The 19,301-nt window shown below is 35.9% G+C and overlaps 1 protein-coding gene across 6 annotated transcripts in view; it reads right to left on the reverse strand.

Annotated features, from left to right (window-relative positions):
• Positions 1-8,254: 8,254 nt before the first annotated feature.
• The window catches only part of Ap3b1 (adaptor related protein complex 3 subunit beta 1), a 246,829-nt gene continuing 235,782 nt past the window's right edge, over positions 8,255-19,301 (reverse strand). For 5 of the 6 annotated variants that reach the window (XM_015497828.2, XM_048800176.1, XM_048800179.1 and 2 more), the window contains one exon: positions 8,255-8,963. In XM_015497828.2, the coding sequence (XP_015353314.1) occupies positions 8,810-8,963 (154 nt within the window). In that variant the 3' untranslated portion in view covers positions 8,255-8,809. Of the gene's footprint in view, positions 8,964-9,364; positions 9,402-19,301 lie in introns of all 6 variants that reach the window. The other variant, XM_048800177.1, reaches the window with a different exon arrangement.

Raw genomic sequence — 19,301 nt, forward strand, 5'->3', positions numbered from 1 at the left:
AAACAGCACACACTTGCTAATTAGACCTTTGCAACACACAAGAACCCAAATCTCCTTTGATCTAGCTAAATCCAGTCTAAAGAGGTGGGTGTAAACACAGGATTAGAAGAAACCAGGAACAACATGGAAAGGATTTGTATGCAATGGGAATAAATCTGTTTCAAAAAAAGTCTAAGAGGAGCTCGCAGAAGGAAAGCTGTAGCAGGCTGAGCCAGCCGGGTGAATGGCAGAGAGAATAGAGGCTATTTGAATACTGATGTGGCCCTCACTTTCTTCCATTTCCATTAATGACATGCTCATCAAGGGCAAACAATGGGACCGGCTGCCGGCGCCTGTCACAGTGTGTGGGTGCTGGGATGCCAGGCTGTCATCCCCCGGCTGCATTTAGAGACCTGCACGCTAATAAGAAGTGCTCTGTGCCGTCAATGCAGACAGGTGCTTCCGCGGCTGGGACATGCTCCATTCCCTTCCCCCTGAAACCCTCCTCTCCCAGCCCCCCTGACAGACACCATGAAATGCACAAATTAACAGCCCCATCATGTTGGGCTGCTGCTGCCTGCGGTGAAAGCAGAAAATCAAGTTGTCACCCAGGGTGCAGTGATAAAGCCACAGCCTCATTTCTCTGTTGGTGCCCTATAATAGCAAATGCCAGACAGCTGGATGGATGGGAGGCTTTAGATTAAGGCCTTGATGCACTCTGGCCAGAGAATTAGTAGTTGCTGTTTCCATGTGGATATTCTGTTCAAAACAAACATCTGGAGAGAGCAAAGTTTCCTAGAGCGGACCTGTCCTTTGCTTCTTTTGGAATCAAAGGAAACAGCCAGAAGAGAGTGGTGTTTCCTTTAAAAATAAATAAACAAAACAAACAACCTCTCCCATAAACCCCCCTAAGATTCCAACTCTGAATTGGCTTTAAATTTTAGCAGAGAATCAAGAGATACGGGAAGGTTAACAAGTTGGCAAAGAGTCCAGAGCTGAGGGCAATCTGTTGATGTAGAGAACAGTTCTTTGGTCCACAGAACCTTGAATTCTCCCATCCAGCGAGTCTTCACCTTCCTTATTTAAAAACAAACAACAACAACAACAACAACAACAAAACCTTCGGGGTGAATTTTAATAACCAGAGTAATCTGCCTTAAGCTTCCCTCTCATCCCAGATCTTTCCAATCCTCACTGTGTGTCTGCATAAACAGAAGCTATTTTCATGAAACAATACGTACAAATGGTTGTGCCTGCCTGGCCCCATAGCCATTGGCTCTATGTGTCTGATGACCTGACCCACAGTGGGCTAATATTTGCCCTGGCCAAGTGTGCAAAAGGAAAGAAAGGGGGCCCTGAGCCCTTCAGACTCCAAGGAGTTTAATGACATAATGGCCTGAGAACTTCAACATAAAACAGGAAGAGCAACTAACGAAACTTACAACATAAAACCCCCCTCCTGTCATTTTTATAGTAACAGTAAAACACTTTATTGAATTTATGAGCTACATAATGACTATGAAGAATGTAACTTGAATTAGAACCAACTTGGAAGTATAATATCAACTATAAACCCTTTTCTATTACCCCATCCCTTAGCTTTTTCTGTCCTCTTCTTTTTTAACCAAGGGACACTGACCTCCTCAGACTTATGCCTGAGGCACGGTCTGCAACTTGCTAATAAATCTCAACTTTTCCTTCAGAGCTCCACAACGGACAAACCTTTAGGGGTAGGATACTCTCTGGGGGTGACCATTCCCTTTCAAAGCCTCGGGTCTATTAAAATGCATCGTAGGAAAGAAACCAGTTAGTCTTTTCTTTGCATAAAGCCTGTCAAATTGAGAGAATCTCTAGGGATATACATCAGATATTTCATTATCTGTAACTCCATATTGGAATGGCCTTTCCAAAATGGAAACTATAACCCCCTTGGAAGTTTATGAAAAGCATCCTCAGCCAAGGATGCAGTGAGCAAGTGGGGTGCTGGTCAAGTTTCTAATGACTGGAGGTGGGGGGAACATAGATCACTCAGTTAAGCAGCATGCTAGGCTCTGTTTTCTGTTTCCATTTCATTCCTTAAGTCTTTCTGCTCCCCAAGGATTTTTCTGAAGGGGTAATAAAATAAAATGGGTGAAACAAAGCCATAAGCCAGTTAAGTCTGAAAGACATGTCATCTCATCTAAAAGGAAGAAACGGACCATTTCCATGCCTAAGGCTGACAGCAACGCCTGAGCTGGCAATAGTGCTATTCCATTTGATTTATAGAATAATGGGGTGACAAATGATGACAAAAATAAACTTTTACTGCACTGAACTGCTCCTTTATTTATGAAATTTGGCCAAGTAGTGAAATCTTTTATCTGCAAGTTGTAACATGGAGTGGGAACGAGCGATTATGGTGTGGTAATAGTAATCCAGCGATGGAGGCTGAGTCAGTTGGAAATGGATTGAGGTAAAATAACTACCGCACCATGATAAATGTGAACAGCGCTTTGCTGACAGATGATCTAACAGGTGTTCATAACAACTATATAAGAGGATTTATTTATGACCAGCCACAGCCGCGGCACTGTAAATCAACTCCAGCAGCTGCACGCTGCTGAAACCAAGTCCCTGATGGAGGAACGGTGCGAGAGCCCAAAGAACACAATTCACTCCAGAATCTTAATCATCAAATAACATTTTTTTAGGTAATTATACCACAGCACAGAAATCATGATTACTTTCAATTAGAAAGCTGAGCTGTCCATAACTTTGTTTACAAAATATTTTTATTTAGGCCCTATGGTTTGGATGAGGCCCGAGCCAAATGAAGACTTGGGGGTCAAGGAAAGAGTGCCCTTGGGTGGTGGAGATTGCTCCATTTTTAAGGCCCCCAAATCAAACTGAAGTTGGGAGGATATTTGGTTCTCCCCAAACTTCTACAGCAACCTGCCCTTGGCAGCACATTGGAGTTCATACTGTAGCCGTGGATGCCACTCCGGATTCTATATGTAGTTTATTGCCAGAGGGGAATGAACATTAGAAAACGAACTCATTGGAACTATGTTGGGGTTCAGTTTAGGCTGAGAGGCCTATTTCATTCAACCTTTCTTAACCACTTTGCCAAGGTAGAACTTAACATTTTTTCTTTCTGTAGATTATGGTCTTAACAGGGCCTTTCTGTTATTCACAAAGAAGGTTGACCCTAACACAAAATCAGAGTCCTCATTCATTACATTGCTTTAAAAAAAAAAAAAAAGTGGTTCTTACATGGGGGTGAGAAGATACTCTTCAGCCTTGGAGAACCCAAACCTTGGACTGGTTTCAATTTGTGAGAGCAAAATCTTCTCTATCTCCTTCCCACACTTCTTTCTGATACTTCTTTCATGGCAACCTATCAATTCCTACCCACCCCAGGCCAGTGTGCAGGGTAGAGAAGGTGAGGTTTCCTATTCCAATTGCTGGTGTAGTCTCAGGCCTGACATGAATGAGCCTACTGGTACCATTATCCACTGGTCAGGAAAAAGATTTTTCTAGATTTAAAACTAGATCTTTGATGTCTCTGGCCCTCAAGATTGTAGAGGAGAAACCAATGTTTTAGGTTGTCATTAAAAGAGAAATTCAAGTTGGTTCTAATAATTCCTTATTTGGGTTTGAGGGTTTTGGATCTTCATTTTAGATTTACAGAATCAACTAAGAATTAGGCAGATCAGGGACTACGTCTTATACCGGCTTCACAGAAAAACCAAACAAAGTGAAAAGATTTAGACATTTTAGTATCATCTCATCTCACACTTAACTAGTAAACAGACTCTAGTGGAATTTAGATATTTTGATTAGAAGTTTGAAAAGACTCATTTTAGAACCTGCAATGGCATAAAAGATAACTAAAATGCCCAAGGAAAGATCTCACTTCAGCCTATAAGCCAGAGCCAACACTACTTCAACAGGTCCCTATCTTCATTTCTGCCTCTACACCGTTCACTAATGCAGCATATCCCCATCCACACACCTCAACTGTTTGCTTTCTTCCCTAAATTACTGCAGGCCATTGAGAATGACTTTGAGGACAGAAAGACTATGGGAAGTGAATGGAGAAGTGAGGCAAGAACAGGAACCACACCACTTTCTGGCATGTGGCCAATGTTGCTTTCTGTACAATGGAGTTTTAAAAAACACTTTAAAGACACAGCCTTAACTGAGGACTATATATTCTCCTCTTTGCCACTCCTGGAAACACTTTTCTGTTTTTCTAAAGGCCACCCCACTTTTAGAACTAGGCTTCATTGCCTCAGTTGAGACCTCTAGCCCACTGATCACTTCTTCCCCTATACCCAGTGACACTGGCTGCTGTTTGTCAATCATGCCACTGCCTCACAGCGTTTCTCACAAACCATCTCAGCTTCCCAACAGCTGTGCTCCAAGTCTGTTGGTCAAGTGATCATATGGAAAATGTTTTTCCTCAGAAAAACAGGTGGCTTCCTGGGTCAGATCATAAAATTCTCTTTACTCTACAACACAGCTGGAAAGTGTAGAAGTAAAGTTACCAACATTGAGAGTAAAGCATTCAGTGAGTGTGCTGGATGCTGTTTGTCAGGCAGACACAAAGTCAGGAGATGGAGACTTTGTGAAGACTCAGAAAGAATCTTCTGGTCCATCCACCAAGGGCACGTTTTTCTATTAGTCATAATTTCCATTCATCTAAGATTATAACTAACACTATCATAAATGTGAAATACTTATTACCATTTTTTGGTTGTTGTTCCTCCAAAATCTCAGGAAGACAGTGAAAGTGATCATGAAAATTTTCCCTGTGAATGGTCAAGCTAAAAGGCAGAGGGAAGGAGAAAGAGGGCTTAGAGACAAACAACTGTGGTCAGCAAGTACATGTCATTTGATTAACCAACCTACGGTTGATAGAAGAACAAAACAAATGTGTACCCCATTACTGGCCAGTCTGGTTGGGCTGCCTGTGTGTGGAGGGGGCAGAGGTAAAGAGGTCTGGGGCTGATGATGTGAAGCGGCTTGGCTTGGCACCAGAGGGAAGGAGGGGTGAGGGGAAGGTGAGACTGCATTAGTGGCACATAGCAAAAATTTGTGGCAAACCAGGGCTTGTTAATGTGGTGAGGTCCACGTTATCACTTCTTTTTTGACAGTTAAATTGTGGGTTTTTGGGGTGAGGGACATAGAGCATCATCTTGTATTTCACCATACCCCCACTCCCCCAAAATGCTTACTGGACAGTCTTTAAGTAAAAGATGAGATGGTCACCTGTGTTAATTTTGTGTTATACCAGCAGGCTCTTTCCCCCACTCTTATTCTGTGAAAAGAGGTTTTTAACTCTCTCTTCCCCTTCTGGTAATGGGGACTTAACCCAGGAACTTTACCACTGTTTTCTCTCTCTTTAAATCAAATTCCTTATTTAAAAAGGTCAGAAAGATGATAAAGTGGGAACAGGAGGGGAACAACGTTAGGTTTTCCTTTACCCCAAATTTAAACAAACTCCCCTTGGTATTCATCATCATTCCGGATTTTTACATTCTCTTTCTAATGTGACATCTCAATTCCTAACAATAGAAACACAAGTTATAAGGGCAAACTTTGTAAGTTATTATAAAGTTATTCATATGTTTGCAAATTGTTCTTAGGAAGGGCAAGTATACAGTATTTCAATCTAATAAGTTCTTTGTTACAGTCTCTTTAGGACAAAAAAAAATTCTTTTTCTACCAAATATGAAGCTGTCTGAAAAATACTATGAGAGCCATTCTTCAAGATTGGTATACATAAAATGTCCTACTAAGTGATCATTAAAATGAAAAAATATAGGTAGAATTAAGAATTCAGGTCTGGGGCTGCAGCTCAGTGGTAGAGCGCCCACCTCGCACGTTTGAGGCACATAAAAATAAATAAAGATATTGTGGCAACTACAACCTAAAAAAAAATTCAAAATTGGCTAACTTGATTCAATGGAAAAATTTAAAAATAATCATGATTATGATAAAGAAAATATGAAGCAAGGAACTCTGAATCATTGTAAAAGAAAAAGACAAACCTTAAATTTATTACTTTGGTCATTTTTCTGATTTAATTTATGGGAGAGTATTCTAATGATGCTAAGTTAAAACTACTTCAAATAATAGGTAACTATACAATTGATATATCCATTAAATATTATCTAATTCATACTACATTGTAGTACTGATTTAATATAGATTTTAAATTTAAAAGTTGGCAACCAAAAATAACTTATTTAAAAGTAAAGTCCTACAGAAATTTCCTTAGTTTTAAAAAATACAAATGTCTGACCTAATTTCAAAGACAAGTACCTTAACTGAAATGGAGTAAATTAAATTCCATGCATGTATGATTTTTGTCAAAATGAACCCAACTACTATGTATAACTATAATGCTCTAATTAAAAAATGGGGATAATAATAATACCTCAACTCAAAGCATTGCTCCAAAACTTAAATAAGTTAAAATCTCAAGCATACAAAATTTAGTAGATGTTAAAAAAGATGAGTACCCTAATTTAAGAAAAATAAAAAACTGTTCTATATCATAGCATGCATTTTCCCTGCCTGATGACAATAATTTTCTCCAAAAAATAGATATTTGGTCTGTCAAATTCTGTATAACATTTCAAAAGTTATTGATTAAAAATCTGAAGTTATGAAGCCCTGAGAAATTGGGATAATGAGGGAAATGCCAATGGACAGCAATTATAGAGTTGCTTCTGGGCATATTACTACAGCACACAGGCTTCAGAATGAGAACCATTTGGCTTTTACAGCAATACGATCCTATGCCACTTAAGTGATGGGGACATTCTGAGAAATGTTTGTTAGTGACTCAGCATTGCATAAACATCACAAAGTCGGTTTACACCAATGAAGTCACTAGATGATATAATCTTGCAGGTCCATCTTCCTAAGGACAGTCCACTGTTGATCAAAACATGTTTATATGGCAAATGACTACTTCTTTTCACTTAGATTCACTGCTATCTTCCAGGAACAGGAAAATGTAACCATTTTGTTTACTCTCTCCAGCTTTTTTTTTTTTTTTTTGGTGGTACTTGAGTTGAACCCTAGAGTGCTTTACTACTGAGCTACATCCCCAATGTTTTTAAAAATGTTTTGAGACAGGGCCTTGCTAAGTTGCCAAGTCTGGCCTTGAACTTGCAATCCTACTTCAGCCTCTTGAGTTGGTAGGATCACAGGCATGCACCACGGCACCCAGCTTCTCTCCAGTTTTTAAACTTGAAAATTTAAATAATTTTCCATAGTCTGTTTTGTTCCTCTCAAAGTTTATGTTGTAAGAATAAACATGTTTTTTTAACCCTTTGTGTATGTTCTAAAATGTTTCAATGCATCTTCCTTTTTATTTTTTTAAAAAATCAATATTGTAGACAGGTGCTTTGGTACATGTCTCTAGTCCTAGCTACTCAGGAGGCTGAGGCAGAGGATTATTGGAGCACAGAAGTCCCATGTCAGCTTGGGCTACACAGTGAGACTGCACCTCCAATTAAACCAAACCAAACTAAACAACAACAAAAGAATCATTTATGTGGCTTTAAACAAAAAGAACTGACTTGCTTATATTATCCCAAAGTCCATTATCTTGTCATCAGAAAGGTAAGGGCTGGGGATGTAGTTCAGTGGTAGAACACTTGCCTAGCATGTAGGAGGCCCTGGTTTGATCCCTAGTCAAATACACACACACACACACACACACACACACACACGAAAGGTAAATAAAATTTCAACTGGTTTTAAAGAGGTAATAGTTTTTCTGATTACAGAACAATCTCATTAAGAACAGTAATGAGTCTAGAATTACTAAACATTCGAAGAAAACATCATAATATGTTGATCATATAACTAGTTTTTAAATTTCTACAATTAAGTATATACTAATTAGTTCCTACTAAAGTTGAATACCAAGGTTTGTAAAGGAAAAATGAAAATTAAAGAATTTATTCAGCAGGAGTAGTAGATCTTACAATCAAATCTCTACTAGTACATTAAAACTGCCCAGAAAGAGATGTATTTTATAACACAAAAGATTTTTTTTTGTTATTAAATACACTATTTTTTTCTTTGAAGTTAACTACTCTGTAACAAAATAGAAAATTTACCTAAGATTTGAAACTGTTTTCTCTCTCACTAACTAAGCCTTCTTGATGCTCTGCATAATGTAACACTCAAAATATTTACTTTATAAGACAGAAAGCTCAGCATAGGAACTTCGGGATTATAAACAGTTTCTCATTAAAAATATAGAGACAAACACTATTTATGTGCTAGTTTATTTATCTTATTATTCAGAAATAAATTTCATGATGACAGTTGTCAGTAACCAATTTCAATACCAGGAAATTCAAAGAACAAAATTTTGCAGAGACCATGTTTTTGCATTTAATTTTAAAAAGTATGCTATCTAATTTTCATCCTCGAAGCTATTTCTTTGCTAATGTTTGCTTACTGCTGAATGGAAGATGATTTTCAATACACTTTAAATATCTGATTCACGTCCATCATTGTCGAAAGAGAAGGAAGATGAGGAGGCCAAAAGAAGTAGGACAGAGAAAATGCCACATGGATTCAGGAGTTGAGATAACTGACAGTAAAATATATGTTCTTTGGTTAGCAAAGCGAAAAGGGGGAAAGTATTGCATACATGATGGATACACACTAGCATTCTAAAGCAGGAGACAAGAATGTCAAGAGTGTATTCTTCCCCCACTGCCAGATGGAAGGGCTATTATTATAAATGAAAGGCAGCAGTAGTGGATGCCAGGCACTTTTGTTGTGTGCCAGATTCTGAAGTCCAGATGTAAGCAGGTTACCCCTGGGACAGGACAGGCTTCAGCTCCCGCAGCAGAACAGAACCAATCACAGTTTTCTCAGTGTTTATGATAAGCTGGGCTGTGGAGCCTTCCTTCAGTTCCACTGTGACTAGCATCAATGACCCACTGTGCACAGTTTTAGCTGCAAACCTGGAAGAAAAAAAAAAAAAGACCTTTTATCACAGACGGGGGAAAAAAAGGAGACAGTGTAAATTCAAATAGGTTTAAAATAACTCTTTTTTCTCAAATGAAATACTTCATTGCAGGTTCCCTACTGCCAAAAACCCAAAGCCAAGCATTCTTGTTAAAAAACAAAAATCAATAAACTGTCCAGTCCATGCGTACCACAAGCAGGTAATTTTAATGCATTTTAAAAACCGATCAGGAAAAGGGAGTTTATTTTATTTATTAGTTTGAATGACAGATATATTTGTATAATTCTGTGATGTATTTGGGAAGCAACCATTCAATACATAACAACTCACCATGCATAGGGCCATTTAAAATAAGCCAATTGATCTACATATTTAAAACACATGAAGGAAAGGTACCTTTCTCAAAGAGCTTGAAAATTTTAATTCCTCAGATCTGAAAATGATTATGCAAGAAGTTAGATAATTTTATGTACATTATAAAATTCTTACTAAGTCTCACTGAATTCACTCATGTAAAAATATTCAAATTCAATCTCTAACGTTAATGATGACCTGAAATAAAATCACGTGACAGCCAATTACAATCTCACACTTCCCTCTTTCTCTCTCTTAGAAACTGTTTGGACCATTAGATCCTTCTTTTTGCTTTAGAGTATAATAGAGGAAACTTGAGGTCTAATGCTCTATTACTAAATTCCAAGACATGAAGAACCTACTAATTACATGGAATTAAAAGCAAAACTAGCCTTTTAAGCACTGCAATTGACTGCAAAGCCGTTGGAGGCACAATGAACTTCTGTCAATCCTGCTAATTCATTCTGCATGCACAGTTGAGCCCCAGAGGAGGAAGAAGAGGATAGGAACCTCCCATGCCTCCATTTTCCACATGGAGCATGTTCCACACAGTTTTGGGGGGAAGGAGTCTGATTGCAGGGATGACTGGAGAAAAACAAAGTTGCTGCACATGAGCTTTTGAAAACACTAACAAGTGTAGAGCAGGTCTGTGACCTGCTGTGACCCCACTTTGCAGGGCCAATCCCCTTTCCCCTTTCTGTATGACACGTGTCTGAATCTGAGCCATCTGCCTCAATTTGCGCGACATCTTCAGCCACAATGGCACCCGGTTAGCCCTGACAACAGCTCACAATACATAAAAATAAAACTGCCGTGCTGACAGCACGCTGCGGACTATTCAAGAGCAAACCAACTGGTCAGTGTCTCATGTCTGACAATTAGCATGGGCCTTGCACGGAGCCCACGGTGTCCTCAGGGATCTGTTTAATTACCATCAACATAAAAGAGGGAGTTTATCAGGAGACACTCAGAAAAACTTCACTCCCGACTTAATTAAAATATTAGCCACTTAAGCAGGAAGCAGATTCTCTTTAAATGAAAAGTAATTTCTTTTTTGAGTTTTTAAAAAATGATCTTATAACATGGTAGATTCTTTTTCTTGAACCCTAACAAGTCATTTTTGGCCTAAATAGAATCAAGAAAATCATTTTTTTCAACAATAATTAGCATAATACATCAAAAGCTAAACAAATATGCTAACCATAATAAGTTGAAAATATTAACAATACTTGGAAGTTGTATTTTTAAATGTTAGCTAATGAGTTATTGACAAAGGACATTAGAAACCTTCCTAGTAATTTATGCACTGTCTTCAAACATGCTGGAAACTTGCAAGGAAACTCATAGAGCAGTTTGCCTAAGGAGAAAAGCAATTTTAAGTAACCAGTTTAGGAATATAAACCACACCAATGTTTAAGAGGTTTTTATAAAGCTCTTATAATCATATCCATCTGCTTTTCAGATATACATACAAGAGATTAGGAACTGGGTACCTCAATTTCCTTTTTGAGAGAACAAGAAAGATCTCCAGTCCCCAAATGACCTCTCCTTTCTGTCTCTCCTTGCAGGTTTATGCAATTCTTTTGCCTAAATTTTTAAGGCTCTTATGTTTCATAGGAGAATGCTTTTTGTACATTTCGGTTAAACTTTGTCACTAAAGGATACAAGGATCTATACTGCCATTCATTTATACAACTTTTCCACAGATTTGGCCATCATATCTGTAATTCATTCAACAAATACTGCAGCAGAGGTTCCTATTGCTGACAGGGTTATAATTATGTAAACAATAGTCTTATTAGTCCCTTTATTTACTTAACACTTGTGCCTTGGGACCATAGAGAAGGAGATCCTATCTGAATAGGAACACAAAAGCACTGTTGTTTTAATTTCAGGGTTACATAGCCTCAAGACACATTTTATATCTTTTCTATTAAAAACTAAGAACCAATGTTAAAATAATACAAACTTGGCCAAGGACAAATGTCATTTTTGGTGTCAGGGTGTTTACAGAGATAAAACAAAAATTGTGTCTTATATTGTGTTTTTGAAACCTATTACCATGATATTCTCAACGCTATAAAGAACAGGGGCATGAATGAAAAGAGGCATTTGCTTACACTGCAATGGAAACATGCTCGGCAAACTGTCCTAGCAACAAACTCTGAGATGATATAAAAGCTACTGCCTGTTAATGAGGTCTCCATGTTCTGGTGGGCACACATGGTGGAAGCAATGCTTTAAAGGAGGAGACCAGAAGATCAGATGTTCTGACATTCTCATTTCACAGTTCAAAAAGGATGTATTTAATTGGAACACAGCATGATTACAATTGGTTTGTTTTGGTCCATGGAAAGCAAAAGCCACTCCCCAAAGTTATTAATCCTTTCACTCCTCAGTGGGCTATGTTTTAACATATATTTAAAAGATAGGGAAAAAGAACTAGTTAGTACATAATAAAAGCTAGCTTTTACATATAAGACACATTGATTGTAAATACTTATATGCTAAACTTAATGACTGACATCAGATCTCTGTACTTGGCCTCAAACTAAGATCACACTGTGACATATTTTTTTTTTTTTTGGAAATGTCAGAAGATTTTGATCACTGTAATGACAGCAGCTACCATACATTAAGAGCTTACTATGTGCCTGCTGGTGGGTCCTAATACTTCACTTGCATTACTTCATTTGACCCTATGAGGCAGGTCACAATGAGAGAGAAGGGAACTGAGGCCCTAAGATATTGAGGCACTTGCTCAGGGACACAAGAGCCAGTGAATGGTGGAGTGAGACTTTGCACTCAAGCAATCTGATTCCAGGTCACACACTTTCTCCAAAATGTGGAAAAATGTACACTTAATATTTGTTTTCTTGCCAGTCATCAGGTAAACTAAGGTGTTTCCTATTTATGTGAAGTGTAAATAATCTATTATTTTCCAAAAACTTTAGGGATGAAGATTTTTCCCTTCAAAAATTGTGTACTTGACTTTGTAGTATTCTATAATTCAAAGCATTATGGCCTGATCATTTGTTCTACTTTTAATTCTTTCCCTCAAAAGATTTTTTTTTAAATGTTCAATATCCCCCATCCCTCACTCCCTCAAAAGTCACCAGCAATGAAAAATAGAAAACCTTTTTGAATGGAGCTGTAACACAGGGAAGGACTACGGGGAGACCAATCAACCTCGAAAACCAGTAACGCCACAAATGAGAACAAATAAGTGGGATGACAGTTAAAGATGTATTGCCTACGTATGATGGGCTCCATGTTATTAAAAGGATACCATCTAGATATTTTTCATTTCATTCTACCACTAAGCACTTGCTGTTTATAATCACCAACCAAGAAGGTAAAACTGTCTGGCTATTTCTGCACTTTACCTTATTTTTTTCTATTAGCTCCAGCAATTGACATTTAATTTTTGTTGAATTTCTAAGATTTAAGAGAAAGACAAAATATGAAGGGAGATTAGTAGAGTAAGGGGGCTGGGGGTGGGAGAAAAGAAGGAGAAGGAAAATACTGGGGAGTGATACTGGCAAAATTATATTATTATATTGTGTGCATGTATGAATATGTAACAATGAATCCCACCATTATTTACAACTATAATGCACCAATAAAAATACGGAAAAAAAGAAAAAGACAAAATAAACTGGTTGTAAGAGTTAGATGAAAACATGTTTCACTCTTATTAAAAAGTTATTCTGGCCTAACTATTGTCAGAATTATGAAACTGACTAAATAAACCAACAATTTAAACACATATATTATGTATAACACATAAGCCACACTTTTTAAGATTTCTGAGGCATTGGCTATGGACCATAATGCTCTTTGTTAAAAGGAACAGAAGTCACATGATTCAATTGTTCTAACAATTAAAATGTTAACAGCACAACACAGACTTAAGAATATTAATCTGAACGAGAGGCTGCATCAACCTCCAGGGTATTCACAAACATCAAATTCTTACGCAGAATCAGATTTGCTACACTTAATGCAAGAGCTCTGAGACATGCTTTTTCTTCTCTTGGATAGTCTTCCTGGTTTCTGATTTTTCTATTCTGAGTTCAATTTTCTTGTGCTTTCTGTTCTACTGGTTACCAGAAGCTGTGACAATGGCCCACTCAGGCTAAAACTTTTTTTTTTCTACTCTGTACATGAAGCCTTCAATTACTGCCTGGTGAAGCAGACAGAATCCTATTAGTAAGAAAGACGATCACAAGATGCAGTGCCCTGCCCTAGCTATATAAAAATAATTAGTCCAAAGTTGACAAATGTGTAATGAAGTCGCATAATCATTATATGTAAGAAATACTGGTTTGAATAAGCCTCCTAAACATCAATACCAAAGCATGGTGATTTGGAGCATTATCATCTGGAAGGATTTAAAATTGTAAATCCTTATTACCTTAATATGCAAACATTTCAAACAGGCAGAGAATTTCAAAGTTGTACAAAATTCTATTTTTGACTATACAACTGTAGTTTAAAGTAAAGTCCATTATGTTATTAACAGTAAAAAAAAATTACATGTGACTAGTGTTTGGAGAATTTATTCAAAGCCACATATTTTTCTCTATTTTTAAGAAATTGTCCAATAGTATTGTAATATTTTCATCTAACGTTCAGATGAAGAGTTAACACCAAAAATAAACTACCATCATAATTAGGTCTATTTTCTATTTTAAATTTTAAAGATGGTATAAACAATTACTCCTGTCCTATCTTATCAATGTTGCATTCTCTTTATACAGAAAAAAACTTAAAATAACCCAGGTACACTTCCTCAAGGAAGGCATAAAACATTCCAGTTCTTTCATATCATTTCTGATTTGTCTGTTTGGTGGAAGAATAGGATAAGGTGGAGGTTAACAAGAGAAAACCAAAAAGTAAAATAAATAAATTCCTGCCTCATTCTCTTTGATTGCTTATAAAACTGTCAACTCAGAAGGAAACAATACCCTTTTCATTTTTACATGAAAAGTTATATATTCCTATTGCAAAACTGTCACACTATAGGACATTACCTCACAATGGCTACATGAAATAAAACTTAAATACAGAATGTTTTAATGAGAAAATCAGCTGCATAGCTTGGTTACTTCTAAAATAGCCAACTATGCTTTCTATGTAAAAATTAACTGAGGTCCACATTTGTTTTTCAATGAAATGCTGCTCAGTCAGTGGAGGCCAAAGCAGTCAGATAAAAAAGCAGTGCTGCCCTCTAGTGGACAACTACTCGTTTGAGAAAGAACTATGGATGACTAAATAGGTTCCACAACTCTTCAGTTTTGTTGGAGACAAAATTTGTCATACTATAGAAAAGACCTAAGCCTGACATCTTTACACCAACACCTGCTTATACAAAATTCTGTTTTAGCATAAATGGAGTTGGTTAACAGTGGTCTCAAGGCTTATAAAATTAGGACATTAAAACTTTAAATGTTATTTGATAAGCAAAAATTGTTTTCCATTATGATCCTCCAAAATTGCCCAGAATTTAAATCTAGAGTTACCAAGAAAAAAGAAAACAAGTAATAAACAAAAAAACTACCCCAAGGGTTAATCAATTTATGAACAGAAGACAGAGAAATATTCAAGATCCCACTAGGAAGTGACTATACCATTTGTTCTTTGTAATCCTAGTACTAGCAGAACCTGGGATAAAGGTCTTCAAAAGACTGAGCGAAGAAGTTACATGCTACAGATCTAATATATATGTACTTCTTCTTTTAAAGACTCTTTAACAGTTGTATGCTAATGGTGATTAATTGAATGAGTTTAAAGTCTAGAACTGAAAGTTATTCTTCACCTGTATTTTAATTAAATAACAAGATTTTAGTCTTAAACCTGAAGTAAACTGCCTTAATACGTTCATAATTTTAAAAGTCAATGACCAGACTGCCAGGGATACAGTGTTCAATTCACAACATCAGACTTTCCAAACAGTTAAGAACCGACATGACAACTGTAAAACATTTACTTTACTAAAACTTATTACCTGCAAGTTGTATATATTCAAAATCTGAAAATTGAAAAAGTAAAAGGGTAAACAAAAGCCAAACCACTAGTTAAGATATATGGAGGAAAAGGAATATGAGTACTAAATTTAATAATGAATGTTGTTCTAGCTAAGAAACAAAATAGAACCATGGCAGACAAAGTGTCTGTCTTCACTCAAATACCACATTCTCTCTTTTATAGGGTCAATTTGATATTCATAAAAGAAGCAAGATGAGTATGAAGTATGACAACTCTTTTCAATTATAAGATTGTATACAAATGTCAGAATATGGTTAAAATGTGAAATGGTTTAGACAGCTGAAAAGATAAACTTTAACTTGCGATCATACCACTGTAATTAATGTACTACCATCCTAAACATACTATCTTAAATGCTGGGATAGATATAAGAAAAAAATTAGACATTTCGCCTGAGGCTGAAGTGTAAAGCATGAGTGGTAAAGCATGAACTTATTGGCATGTGTGAGGCACTGGGTTTCATTCCCAGCACCAATAAGCAAACATACATCTTGCTAGTATCCCTGTATAAAAGGAAATATATAAATACACATTTATATATATAGTTTATATAAATTTATAAATATAGAAAAGACATTTTAAAATGTGTCATGGGGCTATCATTACTTCTTGATTATCCAGGGCAGCCTCAACCTGTGGACTTTGGAATGTGTGCCTTAATGGATGGCACTTAAGAGTACTGACCAATAATACCAATAATAGGCAGATACTAGGGCCCTGTCCCAGATGTGCTAAACTCAGTTTTGGAGGTGGGTTCCAGGAATCTGAATTTTACACAAACTCCCATATGATTTTTTTTTAATGTAGAGAAAAACCCTAGAGATTCTAAAGCTATAGATTTTTAGTTTTCTGCTTTTTGGCCACTGTATTTCTCATTAGCACTGTTACCACAGGACAACAATGTAATAAACGCAAATGCACCTCCGCTTCTACACTGTTGAATATGGAACCTTCCTCTTAAAAGCTTACTGGATTTTTCTCAGAAGATCACAAGTAATTTTTCCTGGCCCTGGATGAACCCAGGAATCCCATTGCTGGTTCTGCTAATCTCCTCCCTTAGAACATATTAAATCTTGATGGTTTCCCTTTGCAGTCCATTCATATACTGGTGTAATGCTGTCCATTTTGCCCTTTGTATATAATTGATTTATGGATTAGTTCATCAGGATTGACTTAAATAGTACATTCAAAGGCTTTTACAATGTAAATAGTACATCTCATATATTTTAATACGAATATCTAACAGGAAATGAAGATATTCAACTACATATTTAATAAATGCTTTTAGATGATGAGAGAACTTCTCATTTCTACAGAATTTCTTATGAAGTGGTAACTGTAATCTGGAAAACACCAGATTGGTACAATGATCATACCTACAGATTGCAATAAGAGTTTTGTTTTCAAAGAGCAGCTTTGTCAAATCCCAAACAAGTACCACAGACATAGAGATAAAGCTAGTTTTTCAATACTGTTTGGCTTTCTGATTCTATCTCCCATTTAGAAAATCAAAACAAATATCACATCATCTAGTACAGATGAAACTCAACTGAACTTTAAGTGTTAACTATTTAGGAGATGCCCCAGGTTTTTGAAGTGCATTTCACAAAACTTGTGTTCTTTTAATTGACTTTTTCCTAATGGAGGCCATTTTCTGTTTGATGTATTAGGAAACATTTTCTTTTAAGCATTCAATTGAAATTCCTACTTTTTATTATTACATACTTCTGCATATTAATGAAGTTTTACTCTTATTCAGAAATTCCCACATTAAGTATCTCTTTACCTGGTATTTAATGCAAAACATATTCAAAATTTGAAGAGCAGTAAGAATAAACTATTCCAAAACTAGGTTACAGGAATTCTATTCATTGGTTTGAATATACCAATACTTATTAAAAGTCCTTTAAGAAAGAAAAGATTCTGAAAGCTTAAACAGAATATAGTCCTGTCAAGAGTAATTTATCATATTAAAATATTAGTCTCTTAAAATATTAATAAGTCAAATGTTTTCCATACTTAATGTTTTTGAAAATAGTTCTAAACAATTGCTGCTAATAAAAATATTAGAGTGGTTTTGGTCCTGTTTCTCATAAACTCAAAAAAAGCAACTATCACAGAAGAATAGGGAATCATTAAAAAATCTCATAGGGATTTCGATTTTATTATTAACCAGTAGTAAATAGGCTTAGAAACAGAGACTCATTGATCCCACAGGGTAACATAATATTGAATTCTACAATTAAAAACATTAATACACAATTCAGTAAAGTGGTAAATTGTTAATTTCTGTCATTAAAATATAATCAGTAATTGTTATTTCATTTTTAATGAAATTAAGAAAAGCATTGATTCAGATTTTGACAATTATTTATTTTATCAGTTCTAACTGCTACAAGCATGAAAGAACGGCAAAAGTTTTACACATACAGAATAATTTATATTATCCTCTGTATGAAAAATATAAATAGTGAGGTCTTCATTACCTACAAGTGTTCTAAAACTTAAAACACTATTACAGTTATGCTTTACCTATAAAAGTAAATAAGAAATATTTTCAATTAAGTATTGGAGGACTTGAAAAGCAAATTGAGACTGCACAGCACATCCTTAAGTACAGATAGGCATTTTATTCACTTTAACTCTGCAGTAACTTGGCTCCTCCTCTGCATTACACCAAACCACTGACAATAGAATTGGAACAGAAAAGTGTCAAGAGATTGAGGATGTGCATGAGGACCACAAACATTAAGTTTGAGTACAATCTCTGCACTTTAAAGTCAAACATAAATGGTTCTTAGTTGTGTGTCCCCTTTACATTAGCATGGGTAATTGAGCACTGACTGCAATTTAAGTAATTTGATCAGGCATTAAGTTCCCAACCACTAAGACAGGTTATAGGTAAACTATGCTTTCGAATTACACAACTGTGCTAGGTGTCCTTCTAAGTCTATCTTCCAGTATGAAGACAGCTTTCATGTTATTAGTTTTGACTTTTTTCTTCTAAGAAACAATTTGGAAGGCTGATTTTAGAAAAATAAACAACCCACATTCAAAACAAAAGTTAAACTAGAAGTCTCAACATAAATAATGATTACTGTGTGCCTTTTTGTACATTACAAAAGAACATATTAAAACAAGACTGCGAAGGTGAACAATAGATTTGTCAGGTAAAATTTTATACTGAGTTTGCCAAAGTTAAAGTTGATACCAGTCATTTTAAAAAGTAATTCTAATAATTCCAAGGATTGATTAAAAAAGAAATAACCCAGAAAAGCACCAAGATTAAAAAAATACTAGAAAACTCAGCACCAAAACATTTATATATACTGAAAAGGTTTCTGTTCACTTTTCCCACCTATTGGACATTAATAGATGAGTTGAATTTGCACAGTGGTTTCATTAGGATGGCCTTATATCCATTTTCTTATTTTATTACCATCCTATGTGAGATATATAAGGCTTATTATAAATTGAAGCATGAGATATCTTGAGCAACTTAAGGACTTTCTTCTTTCTCTTCCAAAAAAAAAAAAAGGAAAAAACACACACACACAAATCTGTTTTCTGACTAACACATGCAGTTTTCATTCTATTCCAATTAGTACAGTGCCATTAGGCAGGTCTGAGTAATGGCAGATCAGCTCTTCTGATGTCAAGTCAGTGTTCTTACATAGAAGTGATGTCACAGAATTTGATTTCAATTTCCCCTTTTTACCCTGTCATCCATTTCTGAACAGATGAGGAACGTTTTAAAGGTCTCCAGACCTTTAAAAATAAAAAGAAATTTATTTTTAAAGGTCTAAAGACCTTTCCTTTGATTCTAAACTTATTTTCTATAATTGATAGTTATATAAGAAAAGATGCATTAAATATAATGTACAGATATTTTTAATGGCAAAAGTATGCTATGAGATAGTTTGCATCG

Source organism: Marmota marmota, unplaced genomic scaffold (assembly GCF_001458135.2).
Source record: "Marmota marmota marmota unplaced genomic scaffold, marMar, whole genome shotgun sequence".
Classification (NCBI taxonomy): Eukaryota; Metazoa; Chordata; class Mammalia; order Rodentia; family Sciuridae; genus Marmota; species Marmota marmota.